The sequence below is a fragment of the Simochromis diagramma genome, unplaced genomic scaffold (assembly GCF_900408965.1).
Source record: "Simochromis diagramma unplaced genomic scaffold, fSimDia1.1 OVJJ01000026.1, whole genome shotgun sequence".
Taxonomy (NCBI): Eukaryota; Metazoa; Chordata; class Actinopteri; order Cichliformes; family Cichlidae; genus Simochromis; species Simochromis diagramma.
Genome location: NW_024386985.1, coordinates 6,755,953 through 6,783,202, shown reverse-complemented (window position 1 = coordinate 6,783,202; position 27,250 = coordinate 6,755,953). Strand labels below are relative to the sequence as shown.

Here is a 27,250-nt window from a genome sequence, read left to right as displayed (position 1 = left end):
AAGAAACAAGAGATAGTAGACTACTAAGACAGGCTCCTTGTGGCAGGGCAGAGTTAACATATGACTGGAAAAGTCTAGCTGAAGTGCTAAGGGAAACATGCCATACCATCTGTAAACATGATAGCTCAATAAGTGTTGAATTAATTCTGTTAAAACGTTGTTGGGGTGTAGAGCGGGGTCATGTTAACAAGCCATTAAAATTTGGCTCACATCCACCGAGGTCTTCAAGGTCAACTTCAAGATTTATTGGTGGAAAACTCAAACAAAGCCTTTTAAGATTAAAAGTGCTTAAAAGTGATTAAAAGTGTGGTTTGTATTGTCAACATATTGAAAGGACCGCATAAAGATTTAAGGATTTTTCTGGAAACCACACAAGGGAGGACAGAAAAATCTCCTATTAATGGTTGTGCCCCATGTTATCTGTCTGACCTGCTGCACCTTTGTGTCCTGCCTCATTCTCTCAGGCCAGTAGACCAGATGCTTTTGCTCGTTCCAAAAGTGCTGCAAAATGCAGGCCTTCTAACCAAAGTAATCCAGTGTAAGCTCAGGTTTCAGTCCAGTGGCAATCTCTGAAAATAGGGAGGCAGTTCCGATATGTGAGAGGAGGCTGAAGGAAAATCATATAAGAAAGAACTCTGCTGTAGCTTTCCCACTTACTATGTTACCGTGCCACATGTGTGTGGCAACATTCAGGCATTCATCTAACACAGTAACACTTTTACTAATTACAGATTCAGAAGCTGCTCGCTGTGTGCTCACTGCTGAGAAAAAGAAGCTGAGCTCGGTTCATTTCTGCTTGTTTCATGAAAACTAAGTTACTGAGGAGCAAAGAGTGGGCTCACCGACACACTCGGCATGAAGACTGAGTGAAGAGTTTCAATACAGAGAGTTCTCTCTCGTTCTGATGACATCTCGCCTCCTAAACTCTTCTAGCAGCTATTACAGCCACCGCAGGCTGAATACAGGATTGTTTTTTCCATGTTAAATTTGTGCAGCTCGCAAGAAACTTTGTGTCATAGACTTTTCAATTCACATTTGCCTGACTCATTTAAATACTCTCCACCTGAAAGTAAAACTCTTATAAATACTTCTGCTCGCAGCTTTCAGTCACCGACTCTTCAGCCTTTTCAGTGAATCCAACAGCTTTTTAATGTCAAAAGAAGACTTTGTGCTGCTGCAGACTCCTTCACATTGTAGTTCCTGCACAGTAGACATTCAGCGTCATTATATTAAGGATAGACGAGTTTAATGTCATTACAATTCTCAGCGAACGGCTCCTTTCTTTTCCTAAGTCTTCAGCAGTTCTCTTTCAAGTTGACCACAAAATGTGTTACAACATTAAAGAAATTATTGCCCAGAGAAGCACAATAAGCATCTCAAAATCTTAACATCTCAAAATCACTGTAAATCAGACACAGCCATCACAGATAGTTTAGAGCTAATAATCAATCAAATATCTTTGCTTTTATGATCCTAGCCTCATTGTGTCACTGACACTCAATATTCACATTAAACCACTAGGTGGTGATCTCTGATATATTTTGTGGGCACTGTGTGGCTTCAACCCAGTTCACAGTAATACTGGTAAAACTACAAAATTAATGATGATTATTAAAAAGCACATATGGTTAACATGTGAGCCAATTGGCAAATTATATTTTTTATTTTCAAAAGTACTGATGATTGTTATAACACATTAAGAACACTACTGTGTGTGTGTGTGTTTGTGTGTGTGTGTGTGTGTGTGTGTGTGTGTGTGTGTGTGTGTGTGTGTGTGTGTGTGTGTGTGTGTGTCTTTGCTCTTTTGTTTTTCGTTTCATTTCTCGTCGTTCTGTGAAACCTTTTATTTCTCATCTATTGCTTATTTTCTCTATTGTGGCATCTATTTTGTGTTTCATCCACAAATCTATTCTGTATGTTTTGGAAGCTTCTTGACCTTCCCCTTGGATGCTAGGACTCGGTGAATCTACGTATAAAGTTGATGAACAGAGTTTTAAAAAGGGAACAATAGCAGGAGGACTTTCCCCAGATTTCCACTGGACTTTCCCCGTGAGGTGAAGCAGAAGAAGCAGAGCAGAAGAATTTGTTTGTTTTCTTGGTCTGCAGCTCTGATGTAACTCAGTCACAAAGTTATTAACATTCTTTGCTTTATCAACCTCTCAGTGAAAGCTGGAAGCTTCGTGTGGTTGTAAAGTTGTGGCTGACGGCATTGCATAGAGAGAGAGTGTGTGTGTGTGTGTGTGTGTGTGTGTGTGTGTGTGTGTGTGTGTGTGTGTGTGTGTGTGTGTGTGTGGTGTCTGCTCAGCGTATAAAGCTGTGCATCACAGTGGACTTCAGTGAATTCAATATCCGCTCAGCTAATGTTGAATCACAGCTTTGCTGAAATCCTTTCATAAATGTGGTTTGGTCATTTCCCAAAATATGTGTTTGAAGTTATCAGCATTCATCAAAAACACATGATTTAAGTTAAAGGCGCTGATCAAAACTCATTATTACATTTTGCCTTCAGATGAACTGTTGTGTAATTGGATAAATACCTTGGAAAGTATTACAGTGCAGCTGTCATGGTCCTGAATCTTCTGGCTCGATGTTTATGGTTTTTTGATTAATTTATATACTTTGATAATTTGTTATTCACGAGTTTTGGTTCTGCTTGTGTTATTTCTTTAGTCCTAGGATTTTGGTTTCTGTTACTTTGCTTTTCTCGTGTTCCTTGTTTGGCTACTCTTGTCTCTATGTTCCCTCTGTCTCTCCAGTCAGACTAGACACTGAGTCATGTCTCAGTGTCTAGTCTGCATCTTTGTGATTGTCTCGTGTTTCCTGCTTCACTTGGACAGTCCCATGTCCTATGAAAGTGTATCTAGTTTTGTTTCCCCTTCTCTCATTATGTCTATTAGTCCCAGCTGTGTTTCACTCCTGTTTCCCATTCCCTCGTTACTGCCTTGTGTATTTAAACCCTGTCTTTGTTGCATTGTACCACCCCCACCCCTTGTGTGTTTCCTCTGTGCTCCCTGTATTTCCTATTCCTCTGTTCCCAGTTTAGTTCCCTAGTTTCTTAGCTTTTTGGTTTGAGTTTCAAATTTGTTTCTTTTGATTTTATTTTCTGTATTAATGTAAGAGTATTCCCAGCAGTAAAGCTGCAGTTTTGACTTTATTCCCTCTCCGTGTTTGAGTCCTGCTTTTGGGTCCTGCATCCTGCCTGCCACAGCACCAAACCATGACAGCAGCAATCAATTCACTGAAAACATACTACAGTTTCTATTTATTTATTTATTTATAAAAGCAATGAAAAAAAAAAAACGTGTTCTCACTTGTGGTGGTTGATGGTCATCCCACTCCTGAATCTTTATCCACTCAATGAGTGAGGTTCAGTTAGCCACCCTATTCATTTATGTCCTGTTTAATGGATGTTTGTTTTGGGGCTATATCTTTTTTACTTATTTGTGCTACCCAATAAGTCCTGTTGTGCTCAAGAGGACATCCTGGCCTTTCCAATGATATCTCATGTGTTTGGGTTGCCTCTTTTACCTCCAAACACATAAGATATCACAAAAAATGTTAAACTGATAGATACATGTTTACTTGGTAATTAGGAGGGTATTAAAAGCCCTATTATGTAGAAGCTGTATGACGATTTCTAACAGGCTGAAGAACAGCACACTGCATGAGTAAAGATCATTCAGAAGAGCAGCACAGTTAGCAAACCTTCGCAGAGGTATTACAGCTGCTGAAGTTACATCATATTCTCATCAAATTCATAACAGTACTTTTCCTGTTTGCATGTACATTTTAAAATACTGCAGAGGCTATCACTGCACCACGAAAAGTCCTCAGTAAAATCCTGCACACCCCAAAAGGTCTCAGGCTCAGCCATCCAAAGTCTCCAACACTTTGCGCTTTATTTGGTGATATTACATATGTATATGTATGTTCTGAGAGCATCTCTGGAGATAAGAGATAAGAGATAAGTGTAAACAATGAAAAAATATAGCAGCACAACATTTAGCAGGCTTTAATGTAACCCAGGTTGCAAATGCAACCATAATAAAATAGCAACCACAACCATGAATGGCAAGAAATACAAATATGTAGTAGAGACAGTTCATACTAAAACATTTTTTTTTAAATCCTTTTGTCTGACTAAAAGTTCTAAGTAAAGAAGAAAGATATTTTGTAGCAATCTTAAAATCTTTAGCATGCCCTTTCCCTCTGAGTTTACAAGGTGGTTAGAGATGAACACTAAAAAGGACTAACAGCCCAAATAACAGGATGTAACAGCGTTTTTGAGCTGTAATGATGCACCGCCTGCTGGAACTCTTATAGCAGACACAGTGGAAAAATATCGGAAAACTGAGAAGTGTAGAAACTAAAGATATGTAATCAAAAATATCTGTGGCTCTCTCATAAAAAAATGGAATTTATTACCATGTACTCCACAACGTTAGTTGGCCTTGTAGCAGTGAAGTGCTATAATTTGAATGCTGACGCAGTGCTGATGTTTGAGTAATATCTGTGCAGCTACACTGACTCATTTAGTGACAGCAGATTACAGTTTGTCTGCATCAGTTTTTCCTTTACAGGCACAGCTGCTGCTCATTGAGGAGCTACGCCCAGTTAGTTTTAGGTTTGTGTCTTATCACTTTGTGTTTACACACCTCTCTGCATTTAATCAGTACTTAGTATTAATCTCGCTCTCTTCTACAGCGTGTCTCTGTCCTGTCTTCCTCCCTTCACCCCCAACCAGACAGCCCCCTCCTCCCTGAGCCTGGTTCTGTTGGAGGTTTCTTCCTGTTAAAAGAGAGTTTTCCTTCTCACTGTCACTAAGTGCTTGCCCATCGAGGGTCATCTGATTGCTTTTCTGCCACTAGAAGGCGCCATTTCAACATTTCATGCTACTGAAGCTAAAATACTGTCTTTGAGACCCATCTGATAGCAGACAGTTGCAGTGCCGGGTGCTCGGCTCATGATGAGGTGATTTCTTCTGTCACAGGTTCTGTCTGTTTTTGTGTTTTTTCTTACAGGTGCAGATCCTTTGCACTTTTCTATCTGTGCGCTATCCCTTTATTATGTTTTCTCTTTTTTTCTTCCCATTTCTTTTTTTGTGTGTCCCGTTTGGATCTTTAGCCATCAGAATTGTTGTCTTAAAGCCAAGAAAGATGCCAAGTTGATTTATTTTACCTTGCCATATTGGTCCATTTGATTGACCTTTATTATAATTATGTATTTATTTTACAAACGGGACAGACATGACTGGGGGATAGGACAGGGAGAAAGAATGAAAGAAAGAGAGGGAGCGAAAGAAAACCAGAGGGGAGAAGAGACGGTGAGAAGGGGGGGAAGAAAGAAAGAAAAACAAACAAAACACCTGGATCACCTGTATGGAGAAAAAAAAAAACAGAAGAGAAAGCAAACAAAAAAAGAGCAACATAATAAATACAGCACCATCACAATAAACTAGCTAGCAGTAGATAACAGTAGATACTAAATATTAAACGATAGTCACATGTTTAATGCTGCGGTATATTTTTATTTTCATTTTTGGTTACACTGACAGAGAATCAGAAATCCTGACATTTCCATAATATACAAGCCAGTGAATTCTTTACTCCTCATATTTTCTGGATTTCACAATCCCGTCAATCCACTGACGGTATTTTGAGATGTCTGTATAGATGTTGGGTTTATTGGGGTAACTGCAGTTTTTGTCATAGTTGAAAGAAACAACGCCAACAGCCAACCCGTCGCACAGCAGAGGACCACCAGAATCTCCCTGTGAGGAGGAAGAATTTTAATTTACCAGCTTTTATTCAGTTTTTTATATATTTGTAATCAAGGAGCCATTTTAAACTGAAAGGACAGAAAACATACCTGACAGAATCCTTTGGTTGTTTGGTATCCACCTGCACAGATAACATTGGAAGGAAGACCATGCCATAGTTCCTCACAGACCCTTAAGTTAATGACAGACACGTCCACCACCCTCAGCTCATCAACAGATTCACCATCAGTTTCAGTTTTTCCCCATCCAGCCACCTGACACACTTGGTTTTCTTTTAGGTGTATTTCAGCAGGTGGAAGCTGAATTGTTTGTACCCTTTCATTTAGCTGAACTGGAAGCAGCTGGAGACATGACATGAAGTAAAAAATATAAATATATATGTTCATGCGATAGTTCTTTAGTTATAATTTGAATAATAAAACCACACGAACATGTACTTACTTCAATCAGCATGATGTCATTACCCAGTCCAACTTTTTGATAATTTTCATGAATGATTTTTTTTTTAATCTTTATTTTTTGATGATTGCCGTTCTTGAGATTGTGGTTGCCAAGAACAACGTGTGTGAGGGTCCTGAAGAAGTAATCAGTGAAAGGTAATCAATACATTTTCTAAATGTGTTTTAATGACATGAGTCAGAGAAGCAGAAGCAGAAGATGTGTGATTACTCACTCTCTATCACAGTGTGCAGCCGAGACTACAAAGTCCTCAGTGATGAGAAATCCTCCACAAACATGGTGACCGTTGTAGTCCTGCACAGAGGCCATGTACTGCATCGAGTTCTCTGGGGCTTTTTTACCATCTATGATGTGACTTCCATGTGCTGAAAAAGCAGAATAAAGGAAGCCAAAATGAAGTTAACGTTCCATTAAACGATCAGAGGACAATAACAAAGATTTGCAGATCTTACCGAGTCGTCCGAGACATGCCAGAACATGGAGGAGCAGGATTTTTTGCAGACTGAGCATGATGCCAGCAAAAAGGTGAAGTTGTGTTGGCAGGACTGTGAAGTGGAGGTTTTATACAGCAGTCGCTCTGTCAAATCTGATGATCACATTTTGACTTCTAACCGCATCCTGTTTTTTTGGCACCTGTATTATCTTTACATTATCTTGTTCATCAGTATTACACTACCCCATCATCCTGAAACACACGGGCTGCCTGCCTAAACCTTCAAAAAGCTGGGTTGTTGAAACATTTTGCAACACTGTAAAAATTCAAAGTTAAAACAACAATATCCCACCGGGTTACTGATTTCATATTTGAACCAAGACTAATAACATTATGGTACTTGGCTCATAATCTGTCCACCAGCAATGTAAAAACAGGAAGGAGATGCCTTTTCATTTAGCGCCTCCTTGGGGCCATTTCTTCCACTGTGTGAACTGTTTATGGAGCGAGGGTTGCAGGATTTGCCCTGTAGGAGGGCACTACGACTCTTCTGTAGGAGGCATTACTATGGAGCATGGTCTCTTGAAGTAAGAATATGTGAATAGTGCTGTGACGGTAAAGAGAGTGTCGGAAAGAATCATGAGTTTGAAGCTGGAAATTGAAGATGTGATGCTGAAGTTAGTTGGATGAAGCAGTAGACATCTGTGCAGGTGAAGGGAGCAGAGACAATGAGGAAGTGTTGATCAGGTGTTGATTAGGTATGGTGTTAAGGAGAGAAATGCTGATGGTGCTGGATTTTGCCAAAAGGATGGAAATGACTGTGTGGTGAACCTCGTGAAAAACGAGGAACATGTATAAGAGTGGAGCAAAGTGTAAACATGTGGAGTGCATCTTTGCAGAAGAAACAAGAGATAGTAGACTACTAAGACAGGCTCCTTGTGGCAGGGCAAAGTTAACAGATGACTGTAAAAGTCTAGCTGAAGTGCTAAAGGAAACATGCCATACCATCTGTAAACATATAGCTCAATAAGTGTTGAATTAATTCTGTTAAAACGTTGTTGGGGTGTAGAGCGGGGTCATGTTAACAAGCCATTAAAATTTGGCTCACATCCACCGAGGTCTTCAAGGTCAACTTCAAGATTTATTGGTGGAAAACTCAAACAAAGCCTTTTAAGATTAAAAGTGCTTAAAAGTGATTAAAAGTGTGGTTTGTATTGTCAACATATTGAAAGGACTGCATAAAGATTTAAGGATTTTTCTGGAAACCACACAAGGGAGGACAGAAAAATCTCCTATTAATGGTTGTGCCCCATGTTATCTGTCTGACCTGCTGCACCTTTGTGTCCTGCCTCATTCTCTCAGGCCAGTAGACCAGATGCTTTTGCTCGTTCCAAAAGTGCTGCAAAATGCAGGCCTTCTAACCAAAGTAATCCAGTGTAAGCTCAGGTTTCAGTCCAGTGGCAATCTCTGAAAATAGGGAGGCAGTTCCGATATGTGAGAGGAGGCTGAAGGAAAATCATATAAGAAAGAACTCTGCTGTAGCTTTCCCACTTACTATGTTACCGTGCCACATGTGTGTGGCAACATTCAGGCATTCATCTAACACAGTAACACTTTTACTAATTACAGATTCAGAAGCTGCTCGCTGTGTGCTCACTGCTGAGAAAAAGAAGCTGAGCTCGGTTCATTTCTGCTTGTTTCATGAAAACTAAGTTACTGAGGAGCAAAGAGTGGGCTCACCGACACACTCGGCATGAAGACTGAGTGAAGAGTTTCAATACAGAGAGTTCTCTCTCGTTCTGATGACATCTCGCCTCCTAAACTCTTCTAGCAGCTATTACAGCCACCGCAGGCTGAATACAGGATTGTTTTTTCCATGTTAAATTTGTGCAGCTCGCAAGAAACTTTGTGTCATAGACTTTTCAATTCACATTTGCCTGACTCATTTAAATACTCTCCACCTGAAAGTAAAACTCTTATAAATACTTCTGCTCGCAGCTTTCAGTCACCGAATCTTCAGCCTTTTCAGTGAATCCAACAGCTTTTTAATGTCAAAAGAAGACTTTGTGCTGCTGCAGACTCCTTCACATTGTAGTTCCTGCACAGTAGACATTCAGCGTCATTATATTAAGGATAGACGAGTTTAATGTCATTACAATTCTCAGCGAAAGGCTCCTTTCTTTTCCTAAGTCTTCAGCAGTTCTCTTTCAAGTTGACCACAAAATGTGTTACAACATTAAAGAAATTATTGCCCAGAGAAGCACAATAAGCATCTCAAAATCTTAACATCTCAAAATCACTGTAAATCAGACACAGCCATCACAGATAGTTTAGAGCTAATAATCAATCAAATATCTTTGCTTTTATGATCCTAGCCTCATTGTGTCACTGACACTCAATATTCACATTAAACCACTAGGTGGTGATCTCTGATATATTTTGTGGGCACTGTGTGGCTTCAATCCAGTTCACAGTAATACTGGTAAAACTACAAAATTAATGATGATTATTAAAAAGCACATATGATTAACATGTGAGCCAATTGGCAAATTATATTTTTCATTTTCAAAACTACTGATGATTGTTATAACACATTAAGAACACTTCTGGCTCTGTGTGTGTGTGTGTGTGTGTGTGTGTGTGTGTGTGTGTGTGTGTGTGTGTGTGTGTGTGTGGTGTCTGCTCAGCGTATAAAGCTGTGCATCACAGTGGACTTCAGTGAATTCAATATCCGCTCAGCTAATGTTGAATCACAGCTTTGCTGAAATCTTTTCATAAATGTGGTTTGGTCATTTTCCAAAATATGTGTTTGAAGTTATCAGCATTCATCAAAAACACATGATTTAAGTTAAAGGCGCTGATCAAAACTCATTATTAAATTTTGCCTTCAGATGAACTGTTGTGTAATTGGATAAATACCTTGGAAAGTATTACAGTGCAGCTGTCATGGTCCTGAATCTTCTGGCTCGATGTTTATGGTTTTTTGATTAATTTATATACTTTGATAATTTGTTATTCACGAGTTTTGGTTCTGCTTGTGTTATTTCTTTAGTCCTAGGATTTTGGTTTCTGTTACTTTGCTTTTCTCGTGTTCCTTGTTTGGCTACTCTTGTCTCTATGTTCCCTCTGTCTCTCCAGTCAGACTAGACACTGAGACATGACTCAGTGTCTAGTCTGCATCTTTGTGATTGTCTCGTGTTTCCTGCTTCACTTGGACAGTCCCATGTCCTATGAAAGTGTATCTAGTTTTGTTTTCCCCTTCTCTCATTATGTCTATTAGTCCCAGCTGTGTTTCACTCCTGTTTCCCATTCCCTCGTTACTGCCTTGTGTATTTAAACCCTGTCTTTGTTGCATTGTACCACCCCCACCCCTTGTGTGTTTCCTCTGTGCTCCCTGTATTTCCTATTCCTCTGTTCCCAGTTTAGTTCCCTAGTTTCTTAGCTTTTTGGTTTGAGTTTCAAATTTGTTTCTTTTGATTTTATTTTCTGTATTAATGTAAGAGTATTCCCAGCAGTAAAGCTGCAGTTTTGACTTTATTCCCTCTCCGTGTTTGAGTCCTGCTTTTGGGTCCTGCATCCTGCCTGCCACAGCACCAAACCATGACAGCAGCAATCAATTCACTGAAAACATACTACAGTTTCTATTTATTTATTTATTTATAAAAGCAATGAAAAAAAAAAAAACGTGTTCTCACTTGTGGTGGTTGATGGTCATCCCACTCCTGAATCTTTATCCACTCAATGAGTGAGGTTCAGTTAGCCACCCTATTCATTTATGTCCTGTTTAATGGATGTTTGTTTTGGGGCTATATCTTTTTTACTTATTTGTGCTACCCAATAAGTCCTGTTGTGCTCAAGAGGACATCCTGGCCTTTCCAATGATATCTCATGTGTTTGGGTTGCCTCTTTTACCTCCAAACACATAAGATATCACAAAAAATGTTAAACTGATAGATACATGTTTACTTGGTAATTAGGAGGGTATTAAAAGCCCTATTTTGTAGAAGCTGTATGACGATTTCTAACAGGCTGAAGAACAGCACACTGCATGAGTAAAGGTCATTCAGAAGAGCAGCACAGTTAGCAAACCTTCGCAGAGGTATTACAGCTGCTGAAGTTACATCATATTCTCATCAAATTCATAACAGTACTTTTCCTGTTTGCATGTACATTTTAAAATACTGCAGAGGCTATCACTGCGCCACGAAAAGTCCTCAGTAAAATCCTGCACACCCCAAAAGGTCTCAGGCTCAGCCATCCAAAGTCTCCAACACTTTGCGCTTTATTTGGTGATATTACATATGTATATTAGGGGTGCAACGATACACAAAATTCACGGTTCGGTTCGGTTCGATACTTTGGTGTCACGGTTCGATATTTTTTCGATACAAAAAAATGTTCATGCCTTTTTAATTTGTCATTTATTAAAATTATAAATATATATTTTAACTCAAAAGTACAGTTTTTAAATTTAACCCTAACCTTTGTGCGTGTTTTTTATTTTGACAGCGAATGCGCACCTGCGGACCACTTATGTGCAGCCCTGGTTATTTAGCTCATCATATTGCAGCCACAGAAATTATTTTGTCCATGAAACCATAAAGCTGCACTTTCTTTTTGCCTTATAGTCTGATTTGTCATAACTTCTCCGTTTTGTGGTAAGCTTTTCTTTGGCTGTCACTTCTTCACCCTGACCTGTCTTATTTGGCTCAGCAGAACTAAAATATATATATCCTGCTGCTTTTACACACGGACTCACATAAGCTCAGCGATTCTCTGCGCGATCAACCTCTCACATGTTTAAGCTTGCTGCGGGAGATTTCACTTGTCATGTTTGCATAGTAAGCTAACGATTAATAAGACTATGTCAGAGGAATTGGTGCACAAATTATCATCACTCACAGATCAGTGCTGTCGCTCTCTATACACAGTTCGCACGATTGCAAAGTGAAAGCAAAAAAACAAGCGCAAATTCAAACGCGATTTCAATATGTCACATATTGACAGTGGCTCACAGATGCCAATGACATAATTACCCAGCTACATTTCTGAAAGAATGCAAAAGCATTGACATATATTTTTCCTTCCTACAATAGCCTGACGGGCAGGGCAGAGATAGATTTTGGTAGCCCGACTGAAAAAAATCGCTAGCTCCAGGACGTCGGGCTAGCGATATTGCAAGCCCTGTATCTGATTGAGGAATCACTCATCTTTGGAAAAGAGAGTTTATTACAGAGAAATGTCTCTTTCCAAAATAAAAGCTATACTATCCGCTTCTTCTGGGCTATATTCTCAGCAGCATAAGGAGAATCATGTGCTAACAGCTGTCTAAATGACTCGGCTAAAGTTAGTAGCATGCTTGTTGTTTTGGTCTTTGCACTAGGATGATGTCGGCGTAAATGTGCAGTCATATTCGTTGTGTTCCCACTAGTGCTTTCAGGTTGATCTCGTTGAAATGACCTTAACGCCACAACACGGCAAATCTCCGTTAACGAGCTACCGCCAATCGCCCGTGTGTGGGGCTAGACGGCCAACACGTTAACGAGCTAACTGCGCTAACACACTAGTTCCCACCCATGTAATTGAGCATTGCATGGCACATCCAACATACTGTTTTATTTTAGTCCATGACTCGCTTACCTTCAGGGTCATATGTCACATGAAAACCAAAATAATTCCAAACGCCAGATCTGAATGAGGGTGGGGGAGGTCCATGTGTCTTGCTAGCTTGCCCTGCGCTCTTCCTTCTGACTATGCTGTCTGTGTTGAGCGCTCAGTGGATCTGCGCTCGACAGTGCAGCCTAGGCGGAGTAGTCGAACGCAGATTCACTGAGTGCTCAACACAGACAGCATCGTCGGAAGGAAAGTTGATAAAATAAATTACAAATGTTGTATTGTTCGATACATATGCGTACCGAACCGAAAGCACTGTATCGAATGGTTCAATATCGATACGAATATCGTTGCACCCCTAATGTATATGTATGTTCTGAGAGCATCTCTGGAGATAAGAGATAAGAGATAAGTGTAAACAATGAAAAAATATAGCAGCACAACATTTAGCAGGCTTTAATGTAACCCAGGTTGCAAATGCAACCATAATAAAATAGCAACCACAACCATGAATGGCAAGAAATACAAATATGTAGTAGAGACAGTTCATACTAAAACATTTTTTTTAAATCCTTTTGTCTGACTAAAAGTTCTAAGTAAAGAAGAAAGATATTTTGTAGCAATCTTAAAATCTTTAGCATGCCCTTTCCCTCTGAGTTTACAAAGTGGTTAGAGGTGAACACTAAAAGGACTAACAGCCCAAATAACAGGATGTAACAGCGTTTTTGAGCTGTAATGATGCACCGCCTGCTGGAACTCTTATAGCAGACACAGTGGAAAAATATCGGAAAACTGAGAAGTGTAGAAACTAAAGATATGTAATCAAAAATATCTGTGGCTCTCTCATAAAAAAATGGAATTTATTACCATGTACTCCACAACGTTAGTTGGCCTTGTAGCAGTGAAGTGCTATAATTTGAATGCTGACGCAGTGCTGATGTTTGAGTAATATCTGTGCAGCTACACTGACTCATTTAGTGACAGCAGATTACAGATTACTGCATCGGTTTTTCCTTTACAGGCACAGCTGCTGCTCACCGAGGAGCTACGCCCAGTTAGTTTTAGGTTTGTGTCTTATCACTTTGTGTTTACACACCTCTCTGCATTTAATCAGTACTTAGTATTAATCTCGCTCTCTTCTACAGCGTGTCTCTGTCCTGTCTTCCTCCCTTCACCCCCAACCAGACAGCCCCCTCCTCCCTGAGCCTGGTTCTGTTGGAGGTTTCTTCCTGTTAAAAGAGAGTTTTCCTTCTCACTGTCACTAAGTGCTTGCCCATCGAGGGTCATCTGATTGTCTCAATTATTGTACAGTCTTCACCATGAGGTGTTTATTGTTATGATTTGTTGCTATAAAAAATGTAATTGAATTGAATTTGGACTGTGGGAGGAAACCAGAGCACCCAGAGGTCTGGCATAAGTCTCATTATCATGCAGACACAACCAGAGCAAGATGTTTAGTTGTTGTCTGCTTTTCTACCACTAGAAGGCGCCATTTCAACATTTCATGCTGCTGAAGCTAAAATACTGTCTTTGAGACCCATCTGATAGCAGACAGTTGCAGTGCCGGGTGCTCGGCTCATGATGAGGTGATTTCTTCTGTCCCAGGTTCTGTCTGTTTTTGTGTTTTTTCTTACAGGTGCAGATCCTTTGCACTTTTCTATCTGTGCGCTATCCCTTTATTATGTTTTCTCTTTTTTTCTTCCCATTTCTTTTTTTTTCTTTCTTTTTTCTTGTGTCCCGTTTGGATCTTTAGCCATCAGAATTGTTGTCTTAAGGCCAAGAAAGATGCCAAACGGATTTATTTTACCAAGTGGATCATCATGGCCTTGCCATATTGGTCCATTTGATTGACCTTTATTATAATTATGTATTTATTTTACAAACGGGACAGACATGACTGGGGGATAGGACAGGGAGAAAGAATGAAAGAAAGAGAGGGAGAGAAAGAAAACCAGAGGGGAGAAGAGACGGTGAGAAGGGGGGGAAGAAAGAAAGAAAAACAAACAAAACACCTGGATCACCTGTATGGAGAAAAAAAAAAAACAGAAGAGAAAGCAAACAACAAAGAGCAACATAATAAATACAGCACCATCACAATAAACTAGCTAGCAGTAGATAACAGTAGATACTAAATATTAAACGATATTGTGCAGCACGCAAGATAGACAGCGCACAATGTGCTTTGAGGCAGCAGCCAAGAAAGGTGTAGTCCGCGTCTGTGAACACCCGTGTGCACACCTGTGTGGATCAGCATGCTTGTATTCCAAAGGTTTCTCCATGTAACGATCTGCTAGGGAGTGTGGGGAGCCACAGCCCCGTCCCCCAGGGCATGAAGCAGGTATGGAGGAGATCCAGGCCCCAGATATCCAGAGGCCCCAGAGTACGAGGACCCGAGGAGGACCACCGAAAGAGGGGGAACCGTGCCACCCTGGGTGGCATGGTTCCTTCCCATTTCTTTTTCTTTCTTTTTCCTCCTGCCTGTCAGCTTATACACATCACACAGACTGCAATAAAGGAAATAACACTAATGAAATGAGTAAATAAACAGACAAAGAGACAAAAGATAAAGTTTCCTTTATTGTCGCTATACTTAGACTACAGTGGTATACTGTATAAGCTGATTCTGTGAAACAATTTAACAATTTTGCCTGTCAGCTACTATGTTGTACTGTTGATAGTGGTCACATGGGGAGGGAGACACCTTTGATACTTTATTTAGACCCACTGTGGTCACTCCCACTCTCACCGACTCACACCGATTGTGTTACTTTAGTCATGTGGGAACAGTAAACTGTAGCAGTGATCATATGACAGAATTATTCTCTTTAGAATTTTAGTCGCTATTGTTTACGGAAAATTTTTACCTTCTCACGGCAATATTACAGATGAAATTTGGACTGCGAGATATTTTTATTTCTGTTTTTGGTTCCTCCGATGAAGCGATCGCCAGCACCGTGTTTACATTTTAATAATACAAAACCAAAACTTTATGGGTTTTGTTTATCACTATTTGGGTTTTTTAGAATTGAGTTGATCCACAGGCGGTATTTTGAGATGTCTGTAAAAACGTTGGGTACATCAGGATAGTCACAGTTTCTTTTTTTGTTGAAGGAAACGACACCAACAGCGATTCCTTTGCATATCAGCGGGCCGCCTGAATCACCCTGTGAGGAGGAGGAAGACTTTTGAGTTGTCTTTTTAAGTTTCAGTTTTCGATAACAGGCCAAATTACAACGTCAGTGATTGGACGGGAAACATACCTGACAGAACCCTTTGTCTGTGCCATAACCACCTGCGCAGATTACATTAGCAGGAAGACCAGGCCACAGTTCCTTACACACCTTTTTGTTGATGACAGGCACATCCACCACTCTCAGCTCATTAACAGTTTCACCAGCAGTTATAGTTTTTCCCCATCCAGACACCTGACACACTTCATTTTTTCTTAGTTGTACTTTAGCAGATGGCAGTGGAATTATTTTTACTCTCTTGTTTAGTTGAACTTTCCTGGAAAGCTGGAGACAGTTAGCATTATAAATGCTCGCACTGTTATGCAGTGTAAATAATTAGATCACAAAATGATATCACCTTAAACCTTTAATGTTTCAGTATTAGTTTAGTTCATACTTACTTTAAGGAGCATGATGTCATCACCGTGCCAAGCCGTTTGATAAAAGTTGGGCTTGAATTTCTTTTTAATTGTTATTTTTTCTTGATGGGACTTCTCGAGATTGTGAGTGGCGAGAACAACGTGCGTGGGATTTCTGGAACAGTAATCGTTGTAATCAATACACTTTCTAAATCAGTTTTAAATGCTGTCAGTCACATTCTGCCACTGAAAAAGAATAATGACTTACTCTTTGGCACAGTGTGCAGCAGTGAGCACAAAGTCTGCAGTGATGAGAAATCCTCCACATACATGACCGGTGCTGCTCTGCACTGAGGCCATGTACAGCAATGAGTTCTCTGGAGCCTTTTTACCCTTTATGATGTCACTCCCATGTCCTCCAAAGAGGAAAATAAAACAAGTTGATGCTCCCGTCAGATAGTCACAGAATGATAATCGATGATTAATTCTTACCAGCTTGTGTGAGACATGTGAAGACATGGAAGAACAGAAGTTTCTGCAGAGCGTGCATGATGCCATCAAAACACCACATGTGTCACGTTGACCCTTTTATGCTGCAGCTTGCTTCAATGACTTCTAACCACATCCTGTAAGGTAAGCTACAAATACATAGATAATCTTTCATTATCAATATGAAGCACATTTATAATTTTGCGAGTGAGTGTATATATTTATTTTAGTGTCCAACACATATATTCACATTATTTTTCTTTCTTTATCACCATTTGAGGCTCAATTTCAGATCAACTTTTGTGATTTAAGACTTTTCAGCTTCCTGATTCGGTTCATTGGGCACCTTTTTGGGCCTCCTTTTTTTCTGAAATAGAAATAAATTGACTTAAAAATCTTCAAGTCAATTTAAAAACATTCGTTAGGGTTTTCATTTCCTTGTTTGTGATGTGAGATTATTATACTATCTTATGCCACCTTATACTTCTAATCAAAGAATTGTTGAGTCATTACACGGCTATAGGCCACATTATGCCTTGGATTAAAGATTGTGAAATCATTACACTGTTTTATGATGCTGCTGATTTATAAGAAATACTGTTTTCAGAGAATCATGGCCTTATTTGTCTGATTAGAAAGAACAGAACATACTGCACAGGAAGCCAAGGTCATAACTGAGGCTCACTGAAAGAGAAAGAATGTGGATGTTTAGGTTTTATGACTTTGGAGGGGGCTGAAGCTATAAGAATGTGAGAAACGTTTAGACACTTCGAGATCTGGTGGACACCCTCCTGTCCACAACTCCCGTCCGGACGTTTATGCTCAAAGTGTTGTATGGAAGAATGAGAATTGTATGGAATAAAGAGATCGTTGATTGAGGATTTATACACCGAGTGTTGTTCTTCCTTCAGCCCAAAGATCAAAGAATTGGGATATTTAACAGTGACTATAAGGAGAAACTACACTAATTGAAACAAACAAACACTTTTTCCAGAATAAGTTTGTTAAATTTCGGATACTGATCCAGTTACAGTAAATAAGCTGACTTTTCTTTTTTCATTGATGTAAGAGGAGTGATGAGACTGATATGGAATAAGAGAAACAAGTAATAAAACACTTTAAGTGTCTGTCTGTTGTTTCCAACCGCCTCTCTCAGTTTTGTTCCACATTTCCTGTGTTTGCATCTAAATGTCTGAAAATTGGCTTGACACCATGAACTGGGTCGCTGAAACCACAGTGTCTAGCTACACAGACATATTAAACATATCTGTTTAACTACTACCAGGGGTGAAACATGATCGAATTAGTACAAAAAAACAAAATCACTTTAATAAATAAATAAGGATTGTTTTCAATTTAATTATCGGAGTGATAAATCAGAGGAAAAACTAAAACTAAAAATCAGTTAAAGGGGATCACTTATTATCACACTTATGATTAAAGTGTTCTTCTGACATTATTTATCTTCCTTTGTTAAATCAGTTACCTGCTGCCAGTAGGTGTGTCTATGTTTCGGATACGTATACTGTGTAATATTATATACTTATTTGCCTTTGTGTTTTAGATTAAGAGTCGATGCTCTACACTAACAGTTAAGAAGATATTACTGTGGTTAGCGGAACTGCACTCACAGAGCTTTTCATCTGTTGAATTATCATTCATTCAGCGTCTGCAGCATTAATGTGAATTTATTATTCATTATCCTCATCCTCATAAATCTGTACTCCAGCTGTAGTAAGATATAGTGCACATAAATGAAATCTAGTGTGTTGTTGTTTGAGCCTCATTGCCCTGCACTGAAGCTCAGAGGAAGATTTGTATGGGTCTCTGTTGAACCACTAGAGCATGCTGTTTCAGTAGATGAAGTTGTTATAATGTTTGATAAAATCTTCCAGCACAGGTGTGTGCAGTATTAAAAAAAAATCAAGCCACTGCAAACCAGGTCATTCTACTATTACCCTCAAATCTTATGTCTTTTTGCCAATAATCACCCCTCTCCACAAACATCAGGTGACTTGTGAGAGTGAGGACAAGTATTGTGTAATGCATTTAAGGTAAAAACAAACAGAATCTCCACCGAGCACATGTTGGAGCCGACAGTAAGCCGACAAAATCCTCATATTACTTAAATACGAAAAAGTAGTCATTCCCTGAAACCAGCATGTTTTTGAGCTTTACTGTACAAGGAATATAAAAAATGAAATGTTATGAAAAGTATTTTCTCATTTTCTGCTAGAAGAATTTGGCTCTACAGTCATTAGCCTGTATCCATGGTAACACCTGGAGGCTTAAGAAAAATATCAAGTCTGAATTTGATTACTTCATCTGAGACTAAACTTCAGTTTAATTGGAAAAAACTGAATTAAAATTTTGAGAAGCAAAAAAACATACAAGGATGCAAATATGTCTTTCATCACAGGCAAACTGAAGCGTGGTCCACTACAAAGGCAGAAATAATATAAAAAATTCAGCCTTTTGGCTGTTACAGAAAGAAATGACAGATTGAGTGTGGGATACGTTTGTATTTTTGTTTTTGGTTAAACTGATGAAAGAATCAGAAATTCTCACATTTCAATAGTGAAAAGAAAAACCTGAAGTAAACTTTTTACTTAAATTACTTTACTCAATCTTTTTTTTTTCCAGAACCTCGTCGATCCATTTACGGTATTTTGAGATGTCTGTATAGACGTTGGGTTTACTGGGGTAATTGCAGTTCGCATTATAGTTGAAAGAAACAACCCCAACAGCAAACCCATGACACACCAGAGGACCACCAGAATCTCCCTGTGAGGAGGAAGAATTTTAATTTATCAGTTTATACTCATTGTGTTTATGTTTTTAAGATTTGTGAACATGAAACCATTTTAAACTGAAAGGACAGAAAACATACCTGACAGAATCCTTTGTTTGTGCCATATCCACCTGCACAGATTACATTGGCAGGAAGATCAGGCCATTGTTCTTTACAGACTTGTTTGTCAATGACATCCACATCCACCACCATCAGCTCATCAGCAGGTTTATCATCATCAGTTTCAGTTTTTCCCCATCCAGCCACCTGACACACTTGGTTTTCTTTTAGGTTTATTTCAGCATGTGGAATTTGAATTATTTCTACTCCGTGGCCCAGTTTAACCTTCTCATTTAGCTGGAGACACAACATGAAGTAAAAAATATATCTATGTTCATACAATAGTTCTTTAGATCTGAATAATAAAACCACAAACACATCATGTGAAACTGTTGTGAACATGAACATGTACTTACTTCAATCAGCATGATGTCATTACCCAGTCCAACCTCTTGATAATTTTCATGGATGGTTTTGTTTTCAATCTTTATTTTTTGATGATTGCCGTTCTTGAGATTGTGGTTCCCGAGAACAACGTATGTGAGGCTCCTGAAAGAGTAATCAATGAGAGGTAATCAATACAATGTGTTTTAATGACTTGAGTCAGAGAAGCAGAAGATGTTTGATTACTCACGAGTCATCACAGTGTGCAGCCGAGACTACAAAGTCCTCAGTGATGAGAAATCCTCCACAAACACGGTGACCCTTGTTGTTCTGCACAGAGGCCATGTACTGCATCGAGTTCTCTGGGGCTTTTGTACCATGTATGATGTCACTTCCATGTGCTGAAAAAAGCAGAGTAAAGGAAACCAAAATGAAGTTAACATTCCATTGAACGATGAGAGGACAATAAGAAAGACTTGCAGATCTTACCGAGTCGTCCGACACATGCCAGAACATGGAGGAGCAGGATTTTTTGCAGACTGAGCATGATGCCAGCAAAAAGGTGAAGTTGTGTTGGCACAAGTGAGAAATTGACCTTTTATACAGCAGTTGCTCTGTCAAGTCTGATGATCACAATTTGACTTCTAACCACATCCTGTTTTTTTGGGCACTTGTATTATCTTTACATTATCTTGTTCATCAGTATTACACTACCCCATCATCCTGAAACACACGGGCTGTTTAATGGTTGCAAGTTTCTCACAGTCTCTCACACCACAACTTTAGTACACAAGCAGGCATGTCTAAACCTTCAAAAAGCTGGGTTGTTGAAACATTTTTACACCACTGTTAAAGCTCAAAACAACAATATCCCACTGAGTTACTGATTTCATACTTGAACCAAGACTAATAACATTATGGTACTTGGCTCATAATCTGTCCACCAGCAATGTAAAAACAGGAAGGAGATGCCTTTTCATTTAGCGCCTCCTTGGGACCATTTCTTCAATTGTGTGAACTGTTTATGGAGCGAGGTTCTCCTACGGAAAAGTGGTAGTGCCCTCCTGTATGGAGCTTGGTCTCTTGAATGAATAATATGTAAATAGTGCTTTGGCGGTAAAGAGAGTTTTGGAAAGAATCATGAGTTTGAAGCTGGAAATTGGAGACTGGAAAGGATGTGCAGGAAGATTCAGGATCGAAACTGAAATGTTCCAACAAGTGAAGAGAGTGTGTGGAGAAGATGGGAGGAGCACTGTGAGGAGCTGATGGATGTGAGAAAACAAGAGAGAGGGAGGAGAATGGATGGAGGACGGTGAATATAATGAATCAGGAAGTGTAGGAAGACATAAATGATATGAAATGGAATTCTGTAATAGCAATACATTCTGGGTAGTCGCTACCATGTTGTTGTCCATGCAATACCAAAACAAAGATGGACACCAACAAGCATGATACGATACAGAGAGAAGATAAACAATGAGGGAAAGGAGCGTCGTTAGGAGGGTTTAAACACAACGAATGGCCATTTTATCTTTAGGACCTACTGATGCTAACAGTAGTGGTGAGCACACAGCAAACATGTTAAGAATGATAAACTCCCATGGGACTTTATGGTTACTGAGAGCAAAGTGGTTTTTCTCATTAACTGAAGAATTAATCACTGAGAGGTGGTGTGCATCACCACAGAAGATGTCTGATTACTAATGAGGCTATACGACATGCATCATAGACCGCAGAGTATTCGGTGATTAGAAATCATTGATATACATCACCTCTGGTGTTCTGCACAGAAGCCATGTGCTGCACTGAATTCTCATGGGCTTTTTTGCCACGTATAGTTTTACCAAGAAATTGTGGTAGCGTATGCAATGCCATACTCTCTGCAAACATATAGCTCAAAAAGTGTCGAATGAATTCTGTTAAAATGTTGTAGGGGTGTAGATCGGGGTCATCTTAACAAAGCATTAAAATCTGGCTCACATCCACCGTTGACCGTCTTCAAGGTCAACTTCAAGATTTATTGGTGGAAAACTGAAAAAGAAGCCTTTTAAAATTAAAAGTGCTTAAAAGTAAAAGTGTGGTGTGTATTGTCAACATATAGAAAGGAAAACATAAAGACTTAAGGATTTTTCTGGAAACCACACAGGGGAGGACAGAGGAAGATCGTGACAAAGGAGACTGAGACAATATCCGTGTTCCAAAATCGCCTCCTATCTCCTATTAATGGCTGTGCCTCATGTTATCTGTCTGAGCTGCTACACCCTTATGTCCTGCCTCATTCTCTCAGGTCAGCAGACCAGATGCTTTTGCTCGTTCCAAACACTCAACGTAAGCACAGAGGTAGGAATAAAGTGCTGCAAAATGCAGGCCTTCTGACCAAAATAAACCAGTGTAAACTTGGGTTTCAGTCCAGTGGTAATCTCTGAAAATAGGCAGTTCTGATAAGTGAGAGGAGGCTGAAGGAAAATCAGTATGTTTTGATATAATGTTACCGTGCCACATGCGTGTGCCAACATTCAGGCATTAATCTAACACAGTAACGGTATTAATTACAGATTCAGCAGAGAGAAGCCGCTCGCTGTGTGCTCACTGCTGAGAAAAAGAAGCTGAGCTCGGTTTATTTCTGCTCTGTTTCATGAAAACTGTGTTAGTGAGGAGCAAAGAGTGGGCTCACCGACACACTCGGCATGAAAACTGAGTGAAGAGTTTCAATACAGAGAGTTCTCTCTCGTTCTGATAGCATCTCGCCTCTGAAAAATAAACTCTTCTATTAGCAGCTATTACAGCCACCGCAGGCTGAATACAGGATTTTTTTTTCATGTTAAATTTTGTGCAGCTTGTAAGAAACTTTGTGTCATAGACTTTTCAATTCACACTTGCCTGACTCATTTAAATACTCTCCACCTGAAAGTAAAACTCTTATAAATACTTCTGCTCGCAGCTTTCAGTCACCGACTCTTCAGCCTTTTCAGTGAATCCAACAGGTTATTAATGTCTCAAAATCTTTTAAGTCTCAAAATCTCAACCTCTCAAAATCACTGTAAATCAGACACAGCCATCACAGATATTTTAGAGCTAATAATCAATCAAATATCTTTGCTTTTATGATCCTAGCCTCATTGTTTCACTGACACTCAATATTCATATTAAACCACTAGGTGGTGATCTCTGATATATTTTATGGGCACTGTGTGGATTCAACCCAGTTCACAGTAATACTGGTAAAACTACAAAATGAATGATGATTATTAAAAAGCACATATGATTAACATGTGAACAAATTGGCAAATTATATTTTTTATTTTCAAAACCACTGATGATTGTTATAACACATTAAGAACACTTCTGGCTGTGTGTGTGTGTGTGTGTGTGTGTGTGTGTGTGTGTGTGTGTGTGTGTGTGTGTGTGTGTGTGTGTGTGTGGTGTCTGCACAGTGTATAAAGCTGTGCATCACAGTGGACTTCAGTGAATTCAACATCCGCTCAGCGAGAGTTGAGACAACATGTTGTGCCTGAGGAATTTCAGTGTTTTCATCTTGTTCATGCTTCTTTCCATCATCCAGTCAGGTGAATGATGTTTTGTACTTTAATTTACATTACTGATATCTCTCAGTTGGTGTTTGATTTGTGCTCACTCATCTGTTCTTGACTTAAAAATCTGCTGATTTTCTTATGTGACTGGATATTTTTTTTTGTTTTAGGTCATGGTTCTGAGATTATTGGAGGGAAGGAAGTTAAGCCACACTCACTGCCCTTCATGGCTTATTTGACAAGTAAGAAATCTATGTGTGGGGGGACATTAATCCACCCACAATGGGTCCTGACAGCTGCTCACTGCACTGGGTAAGAACCCGAGGTTCACTTTTCCTAAATTTCCAAATCAAAATATTGCAGTATTTATTTTTAACAGAAGATGTGAAGTGTAATGCTAACTGATATTTTTTCTTACCCAGAGCGTAACTCCTCCTGACAGGCAGGGGCTGCACTAAAATGTTTCATGCTTTTATAAGAACACGACCTTTAACCTTTCACCTTGAAAATGACATACTACAGTTGTCTTTACTCATTGTGATGTCATAGGATCTTGTAGTGAAAAAATAGTAAGTGTGTTGTACAGCTCTCTCTCCATGCTTTGACCTTGGGTGCTAACAGTGAAGGTCAAGGTCAAATGCATAGCCAAACTAGGTACTCATGTCCCCTAAGATGTTTCAAGATGATCCATAAACAATTGTGGGCAATTTCAAGTTTGATGTGGCTTTGACCTGATTTTCACCAACATGAAATCAGCTTTAGTTGTTATTTGTGTCTGACATCACACAACGCTTGAAAACTAGCAAACAGACAAACAAACACAAAGAACCGATTACATCCTGCCCTCCTTCAAGTAGAGAAAAATACACTCCTGACCTTTTGATGTAAGTGAAGTGTCATCACTACACTGAGTTTTTCTTTTGCAGAATGAGCAAGGCGATCCTGGGAGCGCACTCCATCGCCAAAGAGGAAGAAGAGTGGAGGCAGGTCCGAGAGGTTGAGAAACATTTTGCTCATCCTAACTATTTCAATCATATTGTGGGCAATGACCTCATGCTGCTCAAGGTAAGCTGAAAATTCAGTGTCCAGTAGCCGGTCAAGCAAAGATACAACAATGAAAATACGTTTGTTTCTACCTGATAAAGTGCATTTCTGTGTATGTTTATACATGTTTCAATAATTCGCTGCACCTTTTTCCCATTTTCCAAACAAAATATATGAATTATTAAGTAGTCACCCAGACTTTATCACAGTGGCAAGTCGGTAACATATAGATAGTCACTGTCAAAATGTAACATTTCTTTTCAACTCTTTCTCAGCTTAAGGAACCAGTAAATACAACCAAGTCAGTAAAATGGCTCCAGTTGGGCAAAATTGTCAAAGACCCTGCAGATGGCACCAAGTGTCTGGTTGCTGGATGGGGAATAACTGAAGAGAACCACACCTCAGATGTTCTCAAGTCTGTCCGCGTGACTGTGATTGGCAGACATAAGTGTAACTCTTGTGAATATTACAACTACGCACCTTTAATCACCAGTGACATGGTATGTGCTGGTTCAAATGGCAAAAAAGCAGCGGATACCTGTCAAGTAAGTATGAAGAATATGTATGAGCACGTAATCATTGAGCTCAGCACCATTTTGACGTTTTGACACCTGTAAGTGAGAAAAAGGTCTACAGTGCATATGTACTTGCTGCAGGGGGATTCCGGGGGCCCACTGCTGTGCGGCTTTCAGCTGGTTGGAGTTACTTCTTTTGGAGCCGGTTGTGGGAACATTTACAAGCCTGGAGTCTACTCGTTTCTCTCAAAGAGGCAACTCAAGTGGATCAAAGAAACTATGAAGTCTTAAAAGTTATCAGGCATCAGTCCACATAAGCTAAGCTAGATGACAATGTTTTATGCTTTTATGATATTTAATCGGCTGAGCTATCACTTCATACCTTTCACTTGACCAGCATCATTTTATTATCTCATTGATTATGTTATATTTTATGGAATCTTTGTCACTGCTGGCTTGCTCTAATTGTTACAGACTGTGCACATAGCAGCCTGTGGTTAGTCCGTTTATGCACACACAAAAGTAAAACAACAGTGAGACTGTCCAGTCTGTCGCCCAGACACATTCACTATGTCCAGTAAATGAATATGAGGATTTTGAACAGATTTTTTCACAAAGATAAATTTTTAAATATGTTTTCTTGTTTAGTTTTGTTCAGTATTTTTACTTGACACCACCAAAGACCCCACAAAAAACAAAATTGATACAAAACAATATATTTTACTTTACTTTTACTTTCTACTTTTCCTACTTTCTAATAAAGCTGAAGTAAAGATATCTTTCCTTCTGTCTGTCTCTTATTGTTTGTACTGCAATTCTCTCAAAGTGTCATGTTTTTACAGTAACTTTTAAATCTCACATCACTAAATCTTAATCTTAATATAAGGAATCTTTATCAAAAATTGGTAATTAGTCCTTCATTTTTAACCAAATTAAATGTCTTTTAAACCTAAAAAGGCAGTCAGGCCACATTCTTGATTTGTTCTTTGTCAAACGAGCCCTTTGTGGCTTATTTACAGTGGGGCAAAAAAGTATTTAGTCAGCCACCGATTGTGCAAGTTCCCCCACCTAAAATGATGACAGAGGTCAGTAATTTGCACCAGAGGTACACTTCAACTGTGAGAGACAGAATGTGGGAAAAAAAAAAAAAAAATCCATGAATCCACATGGTAGGATTTGTAAAGAATTTATTTGTAAATTAGGGTGGAAAATAAGTATTTGGTCAATAACAAAAATACAACTCAATACTTTGTAACATAACCTTTGTTGGCAATAACAGAGGTCAAACGTTTACTATAGGTCTTTACCAGGTTTGCACACACAGTAGCTGGTATTTTGGCCCATTCCTCCATGCGGATCTTCTCGAGAGCAGTGATGTTTTGGGGCTGTCGCCGAGCAACACGGACTTTCAACTCCTGCCACAGATTTTCTATGGGGTTGAGGTCTGGAGACTGGCTAGGCCACTCCAGGACTTTCAAATGCTTCTTACGGAGCCACTCCTTTGTTGCCCGGGCGGTGTGTTTTGGATCATTGTCATGTTGGAAGACCCAGCCTCGTTTCATCTTCAAAGTTCTCACTGATGGAAGGAGGTTTTGGCTCAAAATCTCACGATACATGGCCCCATTCATTCTGTCCTTAACACGGATCAGTCGTCCTGTCCCCTTGGCAGAAAAACAGCCCCATAGCATGATGTTTCCACCCCCATGCTTCACAGTAGGTATGGTGTTCTTGGGATGCAACTCAGTATTCTTCTTCCTCCAAACACGACGAGTTGAGTTTATACCAAAAAGTTCTACTTTGGTTTCATCTGACCACATGACATTCTCCCAATCCTCTGCTGTATCATCCATGTGCTCTCTGGCAAACTTCAGACGGGCCTGGACATGCACTGGCTTCAGCAGCGGAACACGTCTGGCACTGCGGGATTTGATTCCCTGCCGTTGTAGTGTGTTACTGATGGTGACCTTTGTTACTTTGGTCCCAGCTCTCTGCAGGTCATTCACCAGGTCCCCCCGTGTGGTTCTGGGATCTTTGCTCACCGTTCTCATGATCATTTTGACCCCACGGGATGAGATCTTGCGTGGAGCCCCAGATCGAGGGAGATTATCAGTGGTCTTGTATGTCTTCCATTTTCTGCTGATTGCTCCCACAGTTGATTTTTTCACACCAAGCTGCTTGCATATTGTAGATTCACTCTTCCCAGTCTGGTGCAGGTCTACAATACTTTTCCTGGTGTCCTTCAAAAGCTCTTTGGTCTTGACCATGGCGGAGTTTGGAGTCTGACTGTTTGAGGCTGTGGACAGGTGTCTTTTATACAGATGATGAGTTCAAACAGGTGCCATTCATACAGGTAACGAGTGGGGGACAGAAAAGCTTCTTACAGAAGACGTTACAGGTCTGTGAGAGCCAGAGGTTTTCCTTGTTTGAGGTGACCAAATACTTATTTTCCACCCTAATTTACAAATAAATTCTTTACAAATCCTACCATGTGAATTCATGGATTTTTTTTTCACATTCTGTCTCTCACAGTTGAAGTGTACCTCTGGTGCAAATTACTGACCTCT

At 39.6% G+C, this 27,250-nt stretch overlaps 3 protein-coding genes across 8 annotated transcripts in view; 1 reads left to right on the top strand and 2 right to left on the bottom strand.

Annotated features, from left to right (window-relative positions):
• LOC120738777 (granzyme B(G,H)-like) overlaps positions 1 to 27,250 on the bottom strand; it is a 56,073-nt gene that overhangs the window by 12,371 nt on the left and 16,452 nt on the right. Inside the window, exons 1-5 of one of the 3 annotated variants that reach the window (XM_040040228.1) lie at positions 6,691 to 6,820; positions 6,453 to 6,603; positions 6,221 to 6,353; positions 5,869 to 6,120; positions 5,532 to 5,770 (exon numbers count right to left, since the gene is read on the bottom strand). In XM_040040228.1, coding sequence (XP_039896162.1) covers positions 5,603 to 5,770; positions 5,869 to 6,120; positions 6,221 to 6,353; positions 6,453 to 6,603; positions 6,691 to 6,748 — 762 coding nt within the window. In that variant the 5' untranslated portion in view covers positions 6,749 to 6,820 and the 3' untranslated portion in view covers positions 5,532 to 5,602. Of the gene's footprint in view, positions 1 to 5,531; positions 5,771 to 5,868; positions 6,121 to 6,220; positions 6,354 to 6,452; positions 6,604 to 6,690; positions 6,821 to 27,250 lie in introns of those variants that run through there. The other 2 variants (XM_040040224.1, XM_040040225.1) reach the window with 2 other exon arrangements.
• LOC120738776 (trypsin-like) overlaps positions 14,842 to 27,250 on the bottom strand; it is a 33,094-nt gene continuing 20,685 nt past the window's right edge. Inside the window, exons 1-6 of one of the 4 annotated variants that reach the window (XM_040040221.1) lie at positions 20,087 to 20,218; positions 19,848 to 19,998; positions 19,630 to 19,762; positions 19,253 to 19,510; positions 16,366 to 19,146; positions 16,266 to 16,289 (exon numbers count right to left, since the gene is read on the bottom strand). In XM_040040221.1, coding sequence (XP_039896155.1) covers positions 18,982 to 19,146; positions 19,253 to 19,510; positions 19,630 to 19,762; positions 19,848 to 19,998; positions 20,087 to 20,144 — 765 coding nt within the window. In that variant the 5' untranslated portion in view covers positions 20,145 to 20,218 and the 3' untranslated portion in view covers positions 16,266 to 16,289; positions 16,366 to 18,981. Of the gene's footprint in view, positions 15,449 to 15,544; positions 15,800 to 15,915; positions 16,049 to 16,141; positions 19,147 to 19,252; positions 19,511 to 19,629; positions 19,763 to 19,847; positions 19,999 to 20,086; positions 20,219 to 27,250 lie in introns of those variants that run through there. The other 3 variants (XM_040040219.1, XM_040040222.1, XM_040040218.1) reach the window with 3 other exon arrangements.
• LOC120738778 (granzyme K-like) lies at positions 23,068 to 25,416 on the top strand. The gene is made up of 5 exons (XM_040040231.1): positions 23,068 to 23,163; positions 23,298 to 23,439; positions 24,054 to 24,192; positions 24,447 to 24,716; positions 24,828 to 25,416. Exons 1-5 carry the CDS (start codon positions 23,100 to 23,102, stop codon positions 24,975 to 24,977), a joined length of 765 nt encoding a protein of 254 aa, XP_039896165.1. The 5' UTR covers positions 23,068 to 23,099; the 3' UTR covers positions 24,978 to 25,416.

Bases quoted from the DNA above. Each gene is read 5' to 3' on its own strand.
- LOC120738778 (XM_040040231.1), top strand. From the start codon at position 23,100: ATGTTGTGCCTGAGGAATTTCAGTGTTTTCATCTTGTTCATGCTTCTT. The intron at 23,440-24,053 runs GTAAGAACCCGA...TTTCTTTTGCAG, and splicing joins ACAGCTGCTCACTGCACTGG to AATGAGCAAGGCGATCCTGG. The intron at 24,193-24,446 runs GTAAGCTGAAAA...ACTCTTTCTCAG, and splicing joins ATGACCTCATGCTGCTCAAG to CTTAAGGAACCAGTAAATAC.